Consider the following 14,904-nt stretch of genomic DNA (forward strand, 5'->3'; position numbering starts at 1 on the left):
CAGCATGAAAAAAAATATATATATTTTTTAATTTTTGAAATAATACAAGTGTCTTGGATGACAAAAAAAAATCAAAAGTATTTTTTCTTTTTTTATTAAATGGCCCTTGTAGTGTAGGGTTCAGCATAGTAGAATATATGATTCTCGAGATTAAGACAAGAGACTCATGTCCCCTACAGAGAATAAAAATGAACAGCGGGGTTGTGGGAGTACATAAGGTCACGCTGGGCAGAGCACCCTTACAAAGGTGATATCATGGTTGAGTGCATTACTTGCTCAAACCTCGCCTCCCTCTTGTAGATCTGTGCCAGTGACATTTATTACTCTCTCGTGCATCTAACCAAAAGTTGTGTCACCTCAACCCTCCCCACAGGACAGCTTCCTCCCAAATATACAAGTCGCCCTTCTTCTGCGAGTTACACAGAGTCGCAGTCACACACAGCTCTAAGCTTGCACTACTGCCCCACCCCTGAAACCCCACCTCCTTAGCAGACAAGCTGAGCATTTGATTTAAGACTCTGACTTGCCTTCCTGTGCCTCCCTCTCATTCTGCCACCAGCGCCTCCCTGTGTGACATCAGTGGGGCTGCCCGAAATGCTGTCCCTGCAGCATAGCGCCTTTGGCCCCCATCACCTGTTACAATCGGACAAAAAGGTAAAATTCAGGTGCGGCTTGTCCCCTCCTTGTGCGGGGTGGGGTGGGGGGTCTATAATCTCTTAGTGAGAGAAACTACCAGAGAGGAAGTTGCTGGGAGATATGAACCCTTGACAGGAAGTCATGTCTTGCTTTGAGCAGCAGAATATTCAGGCAGCAGTTGAAACAACTGTGCATCTTTAAATTGTACCTTCGGCATACTACAGCATGTTTCCTGTCTGTATAAAAGTTGTGTTTTATGAGGGTAAAAGGGTTTAGCATGTTACCTTACTGGCTTAAGGGAACATCTAAATTTGTAAAAAGTTGTATGAATGTGTCTGTACACATGTAGCTGGGTTTATCTGACAGTAAAGTGAAAACTGAAATCGTGAGAGGCGAACACCTGAAATGAGTTTAAAAGAAAGGTGTTGAGTAGGACTGGACAGTCCTTTTCTAAAAAAATCTCTACCCAGAAAGAATGAAAGGTACTGTACTAAAATAGCATCCACAGGAATGTTTGTTTCTCATTTCATTGTTGGTTTGCCAAGTGAAGTGCTTTTGTTAAGGCTAATCTGTAATGGATGCCAGTTAGATTCTTAAAGCTGCTGAAGCTTAAATCTTTATCATATTAGTCTCGTTATGCCCGTGCATCAGTGCTGTCCATTGATGTCTGCTTTTGGTAACATTTTGAAATTCTCCCATCATTAATAAAGTATCTGTTTACCCAATAAATAACTTCCATTAACCTTTCAGAATGGCTGAAATTGCAAACACTTCAGCATTTTTGGAATCATTGGTAATGCAGTTGAAATATAGTTTTTAAATGGGCCTAAATGATATTACCCCTAGTTTCATTACCTGACAAAAATAGCAAGACTCCTCTTCAGTTATTTGCTCTCGTTGCTATGACAACAATGATAGACACGCCACAGCTAACTTAGTGGGAGGTATTTCCTGTTACAATTTGAGCCAACTCGTGCACTTTCTTGCTCTACATTTGGAACACTGTCCAGTTTGTGCAATTCATGGTGAAGATCATGCTGACATACAACTAATTCAGAACTAATTCCATTTGTCTTAACCAGCAAGTAAAGTTTAACAGAAGAAAAAAATACACACACAGAAAACTCCAGCTTGTTCGTGTGGTCATAGCATCAAAATTCCATGTTGCTCTTCTCCTTGACCAGGAACTCTTTGTCTTTTGATAGAATTTAGCGTGATGCATAGCCAGGCCTCAGTTATCATTTAGGAAAGACAATGTAAAATGCTGCAGCTTCCTGAGTTTGTGCTTAAGTTCCTGGCTATTGTTCCTGGTCTGCAGTTCCTGGAAGTGGTTGGAAGTGGATAAATGGTTATTGTAACCTTCAGTCACTGTTTGGCCAAACATTTGAGTTCCTGTCTGAAACTGGGCATTTACTTTCATTTTAATTTGTAATTTAAAGGTGTCATGGAGCTGCATAAGTAAAACACCCCTGCACTCATATTATTTGTGACTATTGATGGTCTGTGTGACATGGCATGTGATGTACATTCAGTCTGAGAGATTAATTATTACTCTAGAGTACTGAAGGGCGGCATTATAATATCAGCAGGAAAATTCTAGAATATGTTTCAGTGAAAAAAGAAAATGTTTTTAAAAAACTGTGTTCGATTGCTCAAATTATATTTTGGCAGAGGTCAAAAGAGAACATGTAATACATTTTATTAGCAATTAGTTCAAAGCCAAGTCAATCAGTTCAGTTCATTAAGTAAAATGGAATTCACATTTTACAGTGCACTAGCCATTATTGCACTCATAGTTCAAAGACTGGGATGTTAATTGGGAGATTTCTAGTAAAAATGTTTATCTTTATGATAATTAACATGGTTAAACCAAATCTAACGATAGTCGACCCTACAACGTGTCACTTTGATGTGATGTGGGAAATGTTTTTGAATCACTCTGGTGGTAGCTGAATGACCTTTTCTGCTATCCCAAGGTGTCACTTTAGTGTAATTAGAGGAAATTTGTGGGAAAATGCCACCTCAAGTTGAAGTAAATATAATAGATCTATATTGCTGTTTTTGTTTATATAAGACATTAAGGGAGTTCTCTCTAAAAAAAACTCAAAATAAACATTAATAATTTACCCTGTTGTTAGATGAAGCCTTAATCTACCATACCAGCGTTGATTTGTTTTAATTATGAGTAACTACAGTTACTACAATAACTGATGTATTAGTTAACTACAACAGAGTCATAAGAGTTGTATTGTTTACAATCATCCCGGTAGTCTGTGAGGACTTAGTATACCATGATAAAAAGTACATTCCTAATTAATATTATGGAGCACACAGAAAAATGTTCAACTAAATTAAAATCAACTCTAGCAGAATACATTTCACACTGAATGAGTGCTCATTTGATCCCTACTGGACAGACAGAAACCATTAGGTTTGAATTAACACTGAACAACTGACATTTATTGCTGTTAATTAATTAGTTATTGTAACATTTATGGGCCTACATAAAAATAAAATTTTCTATTTCTATTTATTCGCTGAAGTGTTATCATTGTTGATGTTTGACCAACTGTGCTGGGACTTAAAACAAAAACAGGTTCTGCACAAACAGAAACCTTGCAACTTCTCAACTTGGACCCCCAATACTTAATAGAATTTAAAGGTTTCTAGTACCTACAGTGAGTGGACCACAAAATATAATTTCAAAATTATATTTCTGGGGCTAGAGCCTTTTAAGAGCAGGAGAAGTAAGAATTTAAGTGACTTAATGCAACACGTTTTTTGTTTTTGCTTCGACAAATTACACATTTTGTAATGAGAATTCAAATTACCAATGGTTTTATTACTGGTTAATATAAACTAATGTTTATAGCCACTAAATGAGACTAGGCTATTTAAAAATAAAGCAGCAATAATATAAGTAGATTTCCATTATTCAAGGATTCAAATGATAAAAATTCTTCCTTTTGATAGCTGACTCTACACCTAATGTTCTTCTCTTTCTCTGTCATGCTAGCTCTGTTTCAGACAATTAAACCAAATCAGTCCGTCTTCTACTATTTGTATACTGTACTATACTGCAGGAGTACTGCAAGCTCTGGTAAGTATTTCTGAGCATTTTCAAGCGAAGTAATAAACCTATTCCCATAGTTATTTTCTTACCAACAATATTGATAATCCACAATTGATTTGGCCTTCACATCACTAGACTGTTGCAAAAAGAATTCTCTTGGTCAGTGGTTGGTGAACTTTCCCTTTCTACCAAGCCATGCGGTCATGAATTTGCAATAAGCAAGCTTAAAAATAAACAATATTCATCCTTACGGGTGGTTTTTGCTAATGTGATTTTACTTCAATATACACTTTTATCTTTAACATGCACAAGAGAACATTATTCTTTTAAAAAATTTTCATAGGCAAAATAGCCTTACTTTTTTATATTATGATATTATAAAGACAACAAGACAAATAACCAACCAATTTTATGTTCTCATTGACTAAAATTATGCATACTCGCATAGAGAATACTATGATGTGCATTAAATCAGTGAGTCACTGACTACATATGACAGCTCCACCAATTTCAAGTAGTCCTAAAGCTTTACTCTATCACTGGTATCTTGTCACATAGTCATTTCCTTACACCAAAACATTACATTACAAAATATTTTAATATTGAGTGAAAATAAGGCATTTATTTTGCATTCAAGATGCCAACAATTTAGGAAAGACCAACAAAAAGTGATTTTTAGCTACCACATTCAACCTACACGGCAGAAAACATTGTTTCCTTTTGTTGGGAAAGAGCAAGATTAATTTATGTTTCGCCTTTCATGTCTTTCCAAAATCAATCTATTTTGTACTTAGTTGTCAGGCCTGAAGGCCTCCTGTTGGCTATACTAGTTCTGAAAACATTGCAATGTCCCTAAAGAAGGATATTCTCCGTCTGCCACATATCAATAGGAGGTCATGAGAACGGAGTGGCTTTCTCACTCTTTAACAGTCTTTTACAAAATGTTATTGCAGATATCATATTACATTTTACATCTTGCCATTTAACTGTGGCTCTTATCCAGAGTGACACAGATAGGTGCTTACGTGCAGGTTTTATTAATAATAACAATAATAATGGTTAATTAATAACGAGAGACTTAGCACTCATTGTAATGTTGCAGCATGTCTGTTTGATTATATTCAATATGAACAAATAGTTTTCAGTAGGTTCATTCCATTTTATGTTGAATGAAAATACATCAAATTAATATTATATGATTTTAGCAAGAGCCCATTTGCTGATACTGTTGCATATTTTTGTAATTAAAGTATTATAGGTACTATGGACCCATTTATGTTCAATATTAATGAGAGAATAATGTATTTCACATTACACTTAAGAACACGGTTCAGTCAAATGACTGTTGTCCACTACATTTTGAATTCCTCTCCATAAAACAAAAGTGAAGCGTTCAAATACTGACAAAGCAATGTAGTCACCCCTGCTTGGCAAAGATATACACACTACTATACATGTAATATATATTACAAAAATATTTGAATACATACCTGTGTGAATATGTTATATTATTGTTAAAAATGTATTGATGTCAATGTTAAAGCACTGAAAACTACTATAAAGAAGTAATTTTCATAATCTATGTATAGGAAACACAACTGTTGAGGCATAAGTAACATAATTGTTTGCGGTTGCGTCTAAGTGTGTGAGCCTGTGTGTGTGTGTGTGTGTGTGTGGCCATGTAGGGGGGCTGAAGCAAACTCCCCATACGCTGATATGACCCGGGGCTCTCACCATCTGGTTTTATTGGCTTTTGGGAACCATGCACGGGGGATGGGGGTAGACTGTAACCCAAATACATCTCACTACACCAGATCATATGTGATCTTTCTAATGTCATGCAATCACAACCCGTAGACTATCTTTGTTACACTGTAACCCACCCAAAATAATAACCTATTTCTATGAAATAAGTAACTATAACATATGTGTATTAAATTATATTGTTACAATATGTCATGTATTTAATGCATTTCAACTGTATGTATGATTGAGGTACACCAACAGTGTATCAAGGCCTGTCCCTTAAAATTTTTAACTATACGCTTTGCAGGATTAGCTGTTGGAGCACGTATAGACTTGACATTAGGGCCACATTGCAAATTAAGCTTCATTTCACATTGGGCATTTCCTTCCTTTGTCAAATCCATCAACAGCGCACCCAACGTGTTACTACTGTGGTCTTTGATTGAACATGCTATTGCCTTGAAAGTAGCCCATAATGTTTTAACAGCTTTTCTGAATGTAGGTTTGTCAGGGGATGATAAACAGGGTTAATCAGGCAACCATATTGTATTATATATTGTTACCACTATCGTTGTTTTTTTAATGGTTGCAAACGTTTTAAATGTTTAAATGTTTTATACTAGTTACAAATCAGGGACGAATGAAACATGTAATGCTTTACCGCCTTTTAAAAGTGACACTGTAGATAATTCATAGTTGTCTGCCACTTTAAGTACAGAGGGTCTGATGGTTGCTCTGTGGAATGCGAGGAATGCGAGCCAGAATAAACGAAGACCGATAAAAGGGGAAACGTCACCGTGCCCTGAGTTAAAATTGACGTTTCGAGCAATGTATTTGTTTTATATTTGTATTTTTCAGTTAGTTAGTTGTTTTTATATGTACCACGTGTATGATAAATTCACGTTTACTGTAAATATTAATTTGATATTGTTTTGCATTCTTCCCTACCTCGTACAGTACAGTGGTTTCGTCCACAGTAGGTGGGTCCTTGCTGCGGGGCTCTGAACGCAGATCAATGAACTCTTCTAAATAAACGCGCAGGGCAATCGAAGTTGGGACAGAATACGTTGTCATCTCAAATTGGCTAAGTTTATATCCCATTGGCAACTAAAAAGTAACCCTAACACGCAGGGGAACCGAATTCTAACGTTAACTCTATGTAGTATAGAGTCAAATTTATAACTTTGTCAAGCTAGCCTGGCGTCGGATACACACCAATCTAATAGCTACAACTGGATAAACATACAGTTGTGTGCCGAGGAAATTAAGAACTGAGGATGATTTTCGCTAATACAGCCAATCCTATAAGGACGTCATATCGAAAGCAGGTAGGCCTACATATGAACCGCAACATTTTAAGAGGTCAGTGCTCGTAGTCCTCTTAGCTGTATGCTGTTAAAACTGGCTGGTGGATGTTTTAAATGTAAAGCAGCAGCTGTATGATTTGTAGGCTAGTTTCCCAGAATAATCAACATGAAGCCATGTGTCTAAATAGTGTATTTGTCAATATTCATTGCTTCTCAGAACAACCATTGCAGTGTTATTTTTGATATTGCCAAATCGGGTTTTGTTTACAGATGAGATGGCTTAGCTAATCTTTATTCAGCAGGCTACGGTGGTCATGTTTGAGTGAAGCGATGGCCTCGCTCATGTTCCTAGCTATTTCAAAAGAGTATGATCGTAGTTTTGGTATTGATATTCTATCATTTTTACGTAGTCGTTCAATTCCAAATGATGTTGTACTTTGGGCGGGCTATACAATTACATCTTAGAAGTCTTGCCGCTATTTAGGTCAAGAATTATTGCTGCAAATAGCCAATTGCACATGAGAGTCAAATTACAACGCAGAATTTTTTTTTTCTGTAAGTGCAACTTTAGGTTACACTGTCATTCGAGCCATCGAATCTATGAATTGAAACGGTTTTCTGTTCAAATTTTAAGGACATTTTTAAGTAAAGAAAAACCAATAGCAGATGGCGAAAGTTTGACATGGGTACATAAACTTCTTGGAACGTGCAGTCCTACGAATTATTAATGTGGGTGACATAGGTCTAGATTATAACTGTCTATGAAGTAGTCGTGTCTGGTATATAGAAATGATCAGCATCAACTGGCTAAGATGAAGTGGTTACTTTCTCGAGTCGTGTTTAAAAAGCCTAACGCAATGCTATTGCGGAATCCTGTGCATAATTTATTGTAGGCTACGTTGTATTGTACCCTATGCAATGTGTGGAAAAGATTGGGAATGTAAAATTCAGAAACTTGTGTAAAATCTACAGATGTATTAAGTGTGTGAAGTTGCAGAGAAAAGCACAGAACTTCTATTTTAGGTTGCCTACTGAGTGTCAGACTAACCTCCTCTACCAGATGAAAGTGCCGATAGTGCGGAACCCCTAAGGGTGTTACATATTCATAAGTTAGGGAGCAATGGGCCGGGAGTGGGGTTCTCTGGGGGCGAGGCTACTTACTGGAAGCCCTGCGTATTTCTACCTTTATGATGAGCGCTGTTGGACTGCAGAAGTCTGATAAGATGCTGCTCTTTTTTGTCTGCATAGTCCCTAGTCTCCTCCTGCTGAGTCGGTAGATAGAGGGCACGAACGCGAACAGGGTTTTGGCTTTCTCAGGAAGGCTGTTACGATCTGCATGTGGGCTTTGTCTAAATGTTGGACACTTCCTAGCATGGAGCCAGTCAACCAGTTAGCCTATATGGTACTAGTTTGCGTTCATTAAAGAAATAAAAAAGAATCCAGTTGGCCACCATAAATGCTGCTTCAAGTCTAAACTGTATTGAGATCTTGAGTAGAAAGGCTAGTACCAAAACACTTTACACTTGCTTCTATCTAATGTTTAGAATATGATGTTATTATGAGTTTAAACCCATGTAAATATTTATATGCAGAATGTTCATTTGGGTAGTTCAAACCTTTCCTTTGGGGAATTTTTATGATTTAGTCATTTGCCTTTTTGAAGCCCTTCAAATCACATATATTTCCAAGCGGTTTTGGATTGAGTAAGCTCTCCAGTTAGTATATAGCCATAACATATGGGCTGAAATTAACAGTATGTGTGTTCTTCTCCTGTAAACCAATTTTTTTTTGTCAAGAAGTTAAATGAGTGCACTCAAAATGACCTTGTTATGGACTGGTAAAATTAGCGTAAATGTAGGCTATTAATTATTAACTATGAGAAATGTATGAAAGGTTTTGTCCAGAAAATGTGTAACTAAAAAAATGGGAACAAAGTGGTTTGTACAATGAACCCAGGTTTGCATATTCATATTTTGGAATTGCATCAGCTGCTATGCTTATTTTCATTTTTGCTGTTTTTTTTTTGGATCTTTCATGTATCCACCTCCCCTCTGGGCCCAGTGAGGTGGGTTTCATGGGAGTTTACCGTACCATGTGACTGAGCTTAGGTAATGTTGCTAAGGGTGTCTTAGTTATGGTGAACTCTATACTGGAAACAGAATCGTATCATGATCTGAGTGTATTGTCTCATGCTTAATTTATAGGGTGGCAGTGTAGTATAGTGGGTAAGAAACTGGTCTTGTAGCCTGAAGGTCACAAGTTTGATTCCTGGGTAGGACACTGCCGTTGTACCCTTGAGTAAGGTACTTAACCTGCATTGCTTCAGCATATATCCAGCTGTATGAATGCAATGTAAATGCTATGTAGAATGTTGTGTAAGTCACTCTGGATAAGAGCGTCTGCCAAATGCCTGTAATGTAATGTTAATTTTGCGTGTGTGTTCCTGTGTGCGTGTGCATGTGCATGTGTTGAATGTTCTTATGGTCTTTTTCAGACCAATGCAACATTAAATACATTGTAGTATTGTATTGCATTGTAATTTAATTTATGTAAAATATTAATACCAAGTTTGTGAACATATTTAGATGGCTATCCCTGATGTAGCTAGAGAACAGTATTGTATAGAGTCATTAGGCTATAGCCTACTTTATGCATGCTATTTGTATACTTTTACATTACAGTATCATTAGCTGGCCCTCTGCAGAATTAAATGAATGGTAGCTATAAGAGTTTGTTGTACGACTTTAATCGACAACTAGCTCTGATACTGTCCACAACATAATTGTAGCTGATGTAGCTAAAAACTTGAGCTAAAATTTACAACGCTACTTCTGGTGGTGCTGTTGGGGAACTTGCAAAACAGACACATTATCCTGAATGTAAGGGGGAAAGGGGGGTGTTATTTTTATTCCTTTACCAGGCCAAAGACAAACTTGGAAAAGTGTCTGTTGTGAATAAAACTTTGTGGATGACCACACTCGCAGCTTAATGCCAATACCAGTATCTAGACACACACACACACACACACACACATTTGCTTGAATGTAAACTATAATTCTGCCTATTAATAACATTAGATAACATAGGCCTATATCTAGTCTATTACTTAGTCAGCAGAGTGAGTAAATCAAATCAGATCAAAGTTTATTTGTCAAATGCACAGTTTAACAATACAGCAAATAGGCAGTATTGAGATTTTAGCATCGATGGGTTTGTGGTTTAAAGCAAGATGCCCTTCAAGTAGGCCTAGCCTACATCTTGTAAAGTGGCTTTATGCCTCCACTACTCCACTAGTCTTAAGTTAATGGTGCTATGTTTTTTTTAAAGCTTTATCATTTTACTTTTAGTTGAATTATTATGTAACAAAGCACAAGCAATGTAATAGGCTAACAAAACAATACCAAGCCAAAATTGAGTAGTTTAGAGGCAACATACACTGCTTGGCCAAAAAAAAGTTGCCGTTTGGATTTTTTTGGACAGTGCCCACTGTACAAGCCTCTGGAGGCAGTGTTATGATCTGGGGTTGCTTCAATTGGTCAGGTCTAGGTTCAGTCAGCTGAGTACCTGAATGTACTGAATGACCAGGTTATCCCATCAGTGGATTTTTTCTTCCCTGATGGCACGGGCATATTCCTGGACGACAATGCCAAGATTAATCGGGCTCACATTGTGAAAGAGTGGTTCTGGGAGCATGAGGAATCATTTTCACACATGAATTGACCACCTGACCTTAACCCCATTGAAAGTCTTTGGGGTGTGCTGGAGAAAACTTTACGGAGTGGTTCGACTCTCCCGTCGTCAATACAAGATAATGCAATTCTGGACGGAAATAAATGTTGTGACGTTGCATAAGGTTGTCAAAACAATGCCACGACGAATGCACGCCCTAATCAAAGCTAAGGGCGGTCCAACAAAATATTAGAGTGTGCGGCTTTTTTTGGCCAGGCAGTGTAAATGAAAATGATAGAAATGTATTCAGAGATGGGAACAACAGCAGAAGCACATTTGCTCTTGTTTATACTGTATGTCTTTAGTACTACTTGTCTCATCCTACAGATTTATTCAGCATAACATGTTTCCTAATGAACCCATTTGTGAGGAAACTGATACGATTGTAAACTGTGGGCTCCTACTTTTGGGCTGTTGGAATGGGTGCCTTTCCACCCATGTTCATACTTTCCAGTGGTTCTTAACCAAGCCCCTTTATTACTGCAGACTCTGGTACTTCAGGCTTGATCCTTCAACTCTGCACATCTGTTTCTAACTTTGTAGATCATCTCATTGTTGGGCCACATCCATAGGACACACAAATTCCTCTACTCTGACAGAGGCTAAGCAGCCATTGTTTTTTCTCTGTGTCCAAGAAGAGAAACTGATACAAATATCGAAACATGAAAAACTGGAAGTAATATTGTTGTTCCTTTCCAGGCATCCTCCTTAATTAGAGAGTTCACTGTCCCTTACACATTTATACAAGTATGCTCAATACTCAATAGAGATTTGATACACATTGCACACAAGTTGAACCAAAGTCCAAGGCTGAATTTGATTGGCTGTTTAGAAGTTAAGTTTGTTATTTTAAAACTAGGTTAACCCCTTCACTCTATGGCAAATCTGGCCCAATCCTTGCCCATTGAGGGGGTGTTCTATTTGAAGCTTTGTAACTCCAGTTGTGAGCATCACAGAGACTTGGAAAATGGCTTAAACAAAGCAAGACACTTGTACCGTTTAGTTTATGTTCATAATTTTGGTGGAAAAAAGTGCCAGAAATGCGAAAAGTTGACCTTTTAGTTAAGAGATAAAATACTGGGAGAGATCAGATATTTGACTTTACTGCTCGTCCTGATTTTTGCAGTAACAGCACAGCATGTGTGCGTGAACAGAGCAGTGTCTGTGGACATCCATAAATTCATTTTGGGAGTGCAGAAGCGCACTTTGATATAGCCTATTACTGTTGCAGGGAAAAGCAAACAAGGAACGTGGTCAGGAGGATACGTTTAAAAATCTGGCACACGTTCTAATTGAATGTACAGATATGCAAGTTCACAGACCACTTTTTCCATATGGTGTCTATCTGGAAAAAAGTCAGCAACCCCAACTTTTGGGACTTTTTTGATGAAAATTACATTTTAAAGCATTTATTTATGCAAAGAAACCTACTTGCTGCCTAACAACCTGTCTTTTTGTAGCTATATTTTTGTGTGGATGGCAGTGCAATAGTGAGAGGACAGTTTCAAACCATGAAAGATAAAAAAGGATACTCACAAACTTGCATCAGTGAATGCACGCCTTTCATTTGATCTGCAAATGCAGATTCAACACTTCACAAGCCAATTTCACATTTGAGAATGTCTTATTGCAAAAAATATTTGCAGAAATTTTAAACCATTTTTTGGTTTTCAGATACAAAGTATGAGGTATTTGTGCAAAAGGGAAAATATAGGCTATATTCCCGAATTTGTATGCATTTGTACAGATCAGTGCACACATTTAAATGAGTATACAAGACACAAGTTGAGGGATATTTGTTTGTGGATAGTAAAAAAACATTTGTGGCTTGTCTCTTTTTTATGGATCATGATACACGCATTTGTAAATAATATTGAGTCTAATCTCTCTCCATATAAAAACCCTTAAAATTTCACTTGAATAGGTATTGTCACATGAGATCAGCAGTATGACTGTATAATGTGCTTAACACACAAGGTTGCATTGTTTGGGGACCCCTTCACCCTGAGCATGTACTTGCCAGGGTAAAAAAAAAAAAAAAATGCAAGCTCTTGCTTGTTCAAAGTCGGATCGCGTTTCTCCATTACGGCAGGGTCGTGTCTGAGGACGCGTGTGAGTTTCACAGCATCAGGCCAAATTCATTTTATACCATTTTATATCCAGAACACAGAGCAGGATCTGAGCTGTTTAATGAATGAGTTAAGAGGAAGGAAATGGTTGACCGACGCGGGCAGGCTACTGCGATCGACGCGGGGTGGGCGTGGAGGCCCGCCTGACTCACCCGGGGCTGCCAGATCACGCGGCGCCCCGTCTCCTTCCGCTCGGAAATGACTCCCCTGCTCCCGACCTCAACCATTCACAGGGTATTTACGGCAACCTGACGAACATGTTCCAACCGAACCCCCGGACATAATGCCCCTCTCTGTGCTGCCGCTCCACGCTCGGTATCCCTGCCAGGTGGGATCTTTCCATGAGTGACATTCAGGGGTGTGACACGGCAAGGTGAATTTGTCTGTGGCTTCACAGTGAGCCACTCAAGGGTATGGAGTGAAAGGAATATATTCCCTGGAAAGCAAGACAGTAGCAAGGAAATGTGATTGATTTGGCAAGTAGGGGCTGGCATGTATCATCTGGTTGTAGCTAGTATTTTTGGAAAGTTTTGTTGGAGTATCAGTGCAGACTGTTGACAACCTGAGTGGGTGGGGGTTCACTAATTGTTACAATGACAACTTCATATTTTTATTTGATGGGAGAAGAGCATACAAATGAATGTGTCTTTGCGTGTCACAGTGAGACACTCAACACATTTCCGGGCAGTTTTCTCCATCTTAGACAGTCAGTCAGATGTCTTAGCTCGCTGTCAACCAATTCATTCTCAGCTCGGTGTTTCACATGGAAAGCTGGTAACCTCTGACTATATTCCATGTACGCCATGGGGACATAGTACATTTCCCATAAAAGGCACCACAAGGGGTTCTATGACTAAATAACACCCAGGGAAAGTGTTTGGTAGGCCATTCCAGAGATCTCTAAATTAACCTGTGGTGAGGGCTCTTTTATTTGATGTGGTGTGGCACAGAATAAATCCAGATTCCTCGGGGTTTACTTTCAAATACTTCCTGGCTTTTTCCAGTAAAATGAAGACTTGTGTCCAGGGTTAGTCAGCTATGCACAAATCGTGTGAATGAATGCATGAATTAATGATACTTTATTTATATAGCACCTTTCTAGAGAAAGCATCACACGGTGCTTCACAGATCATTAACAGCAATTAGCATAAGCCCATAAGGATGCACACAATACAATTGAAAACTACACAATGACATCATTGAAATGCTTGTCTGTACAAAAAGGTTTTAGACACCATTTAAAACAGTTCACAGGGCTTACCAATCTAATGTCCAAAGGAAGACTGTTACAAAGCCTAGGAGCTACAGAGCCAAAAGCTAGATCACCTCATGTTTTAAATTTCGTCTTGGGGATGGCCAGTACACTCTGATCAGATGACCTAAGAGTCCTGCCTATGCGATGAGGCGAGTTCAGAAATATAATATAGCGCTCGTTCATGGAGTGCCTTGAAAGTGATTAGTAATATTTTAAGATCTTTTACTTCCCCAGGAGCCAGTACACAGAGGCCAAAATGAGAGAAATGTGAGCTCTACGGTTAAGGGATTTACTGCAGGATTTTGGACTAGCTACAGATTCTCCCGAACTGATTTGCTGAGACAGGTGAAAAGAGAATTACAGTAATCCAATCTGGATGAAACAAAGGCATGTGTAACTGATTCTAGATCTTGATGAGAGACAACAGACCATAATTTAGAAATATTTCTAATATGGTAAGCACAAGACCAGGTCAGAGTCTGTTACTCATCAAGGCTCATACTGTATATTGATTAAGCATAACTTCTAAATTCCTTGAGCATGATCTTTGTAGTAATAAGTAGCGAGTGAGCAGGGGCTCAATTTAGCTTGTAAGTCATGTTATCAGGGCCGATTACAAGGAAGTTCAGTTTTATCAAAGTTTAGCTGAAGAAAATGATTAGCCATCCAACCGTTAATGACAATTAGACAGTCTTACAAATTGGCTAACCTGTCCAGCTTATTAGGTTTAAAAGAAGGGTACAGTTGAGTATTATCTGTGTAACAATGGTAAGAGACATATTTGAAGCTTTTAATAACTTGACCAAACTGTAGCATATAGCCTAAATTGTGAACAAGACAGGCTCAAGTACTGAGCCCTGTGGAACGCCATATGAAAGGGGAGGAGACGATGACAAATGGTCACCTGCAGGGACTGGGAGGTTCTTATCAGAGAGGTGAGATGAGAACTATTCCAAGGCTGTCCCTGCAATACCGACCCACTGTCTAAGCCTCTCAATGAGAATACTAGGATCCATTGAATCAAAAGCT

The 14,904-nt window shown here is 38.3% G+C and overlaps 1 protein-coding gene across 7 annotated transcripts in view; it reads left to right on the top strand.

Moving 5' to 3' along the window:
- The first annotated feature begins 557 nt into the window (after nt 1-557).
- The window catches only part of LOC118223495 (RNA-binding motif, single-stranded-interacting protein 1-like), a 53,680-nt gene continuing 39,333 nt past the window's right edge, over nt 558-14,904 (top strand). Inside the window, exon 1 of one of the 7 annotated variants that reach the window (XM_035410111.1) lies at nt 558-654. In XM_035410111.1, coding sequence (XP_035266002.1) covers nt 595-654 — 60 coding nt within the window. In that variant the 5' untranslated portion in view covers nt 558-594. Of the gene's footprint in view, nt 655-6,448; nt 6,818-14,904 lie in introns of those variants that run through there. The other 6 variants (XM_035410108.1, XM_035410109.1, XM_035410115.1 and 3 more) reach the window with 6 other exon arrangements.

This window comes from Anguilla anguilla, chromosome 3 (assembly GCF_013347855.1).
Source record: "Anguilla anguilla isolate fAngAng1 chromosome 3, fAngAng1.pri, whole genome shotgun sequence".
NCBI lineage: Eukaryota > Metazoa > Chordata > Actinopteri > Anguilliformes > Anguillidae > Anguilla > Anguilla anguilla.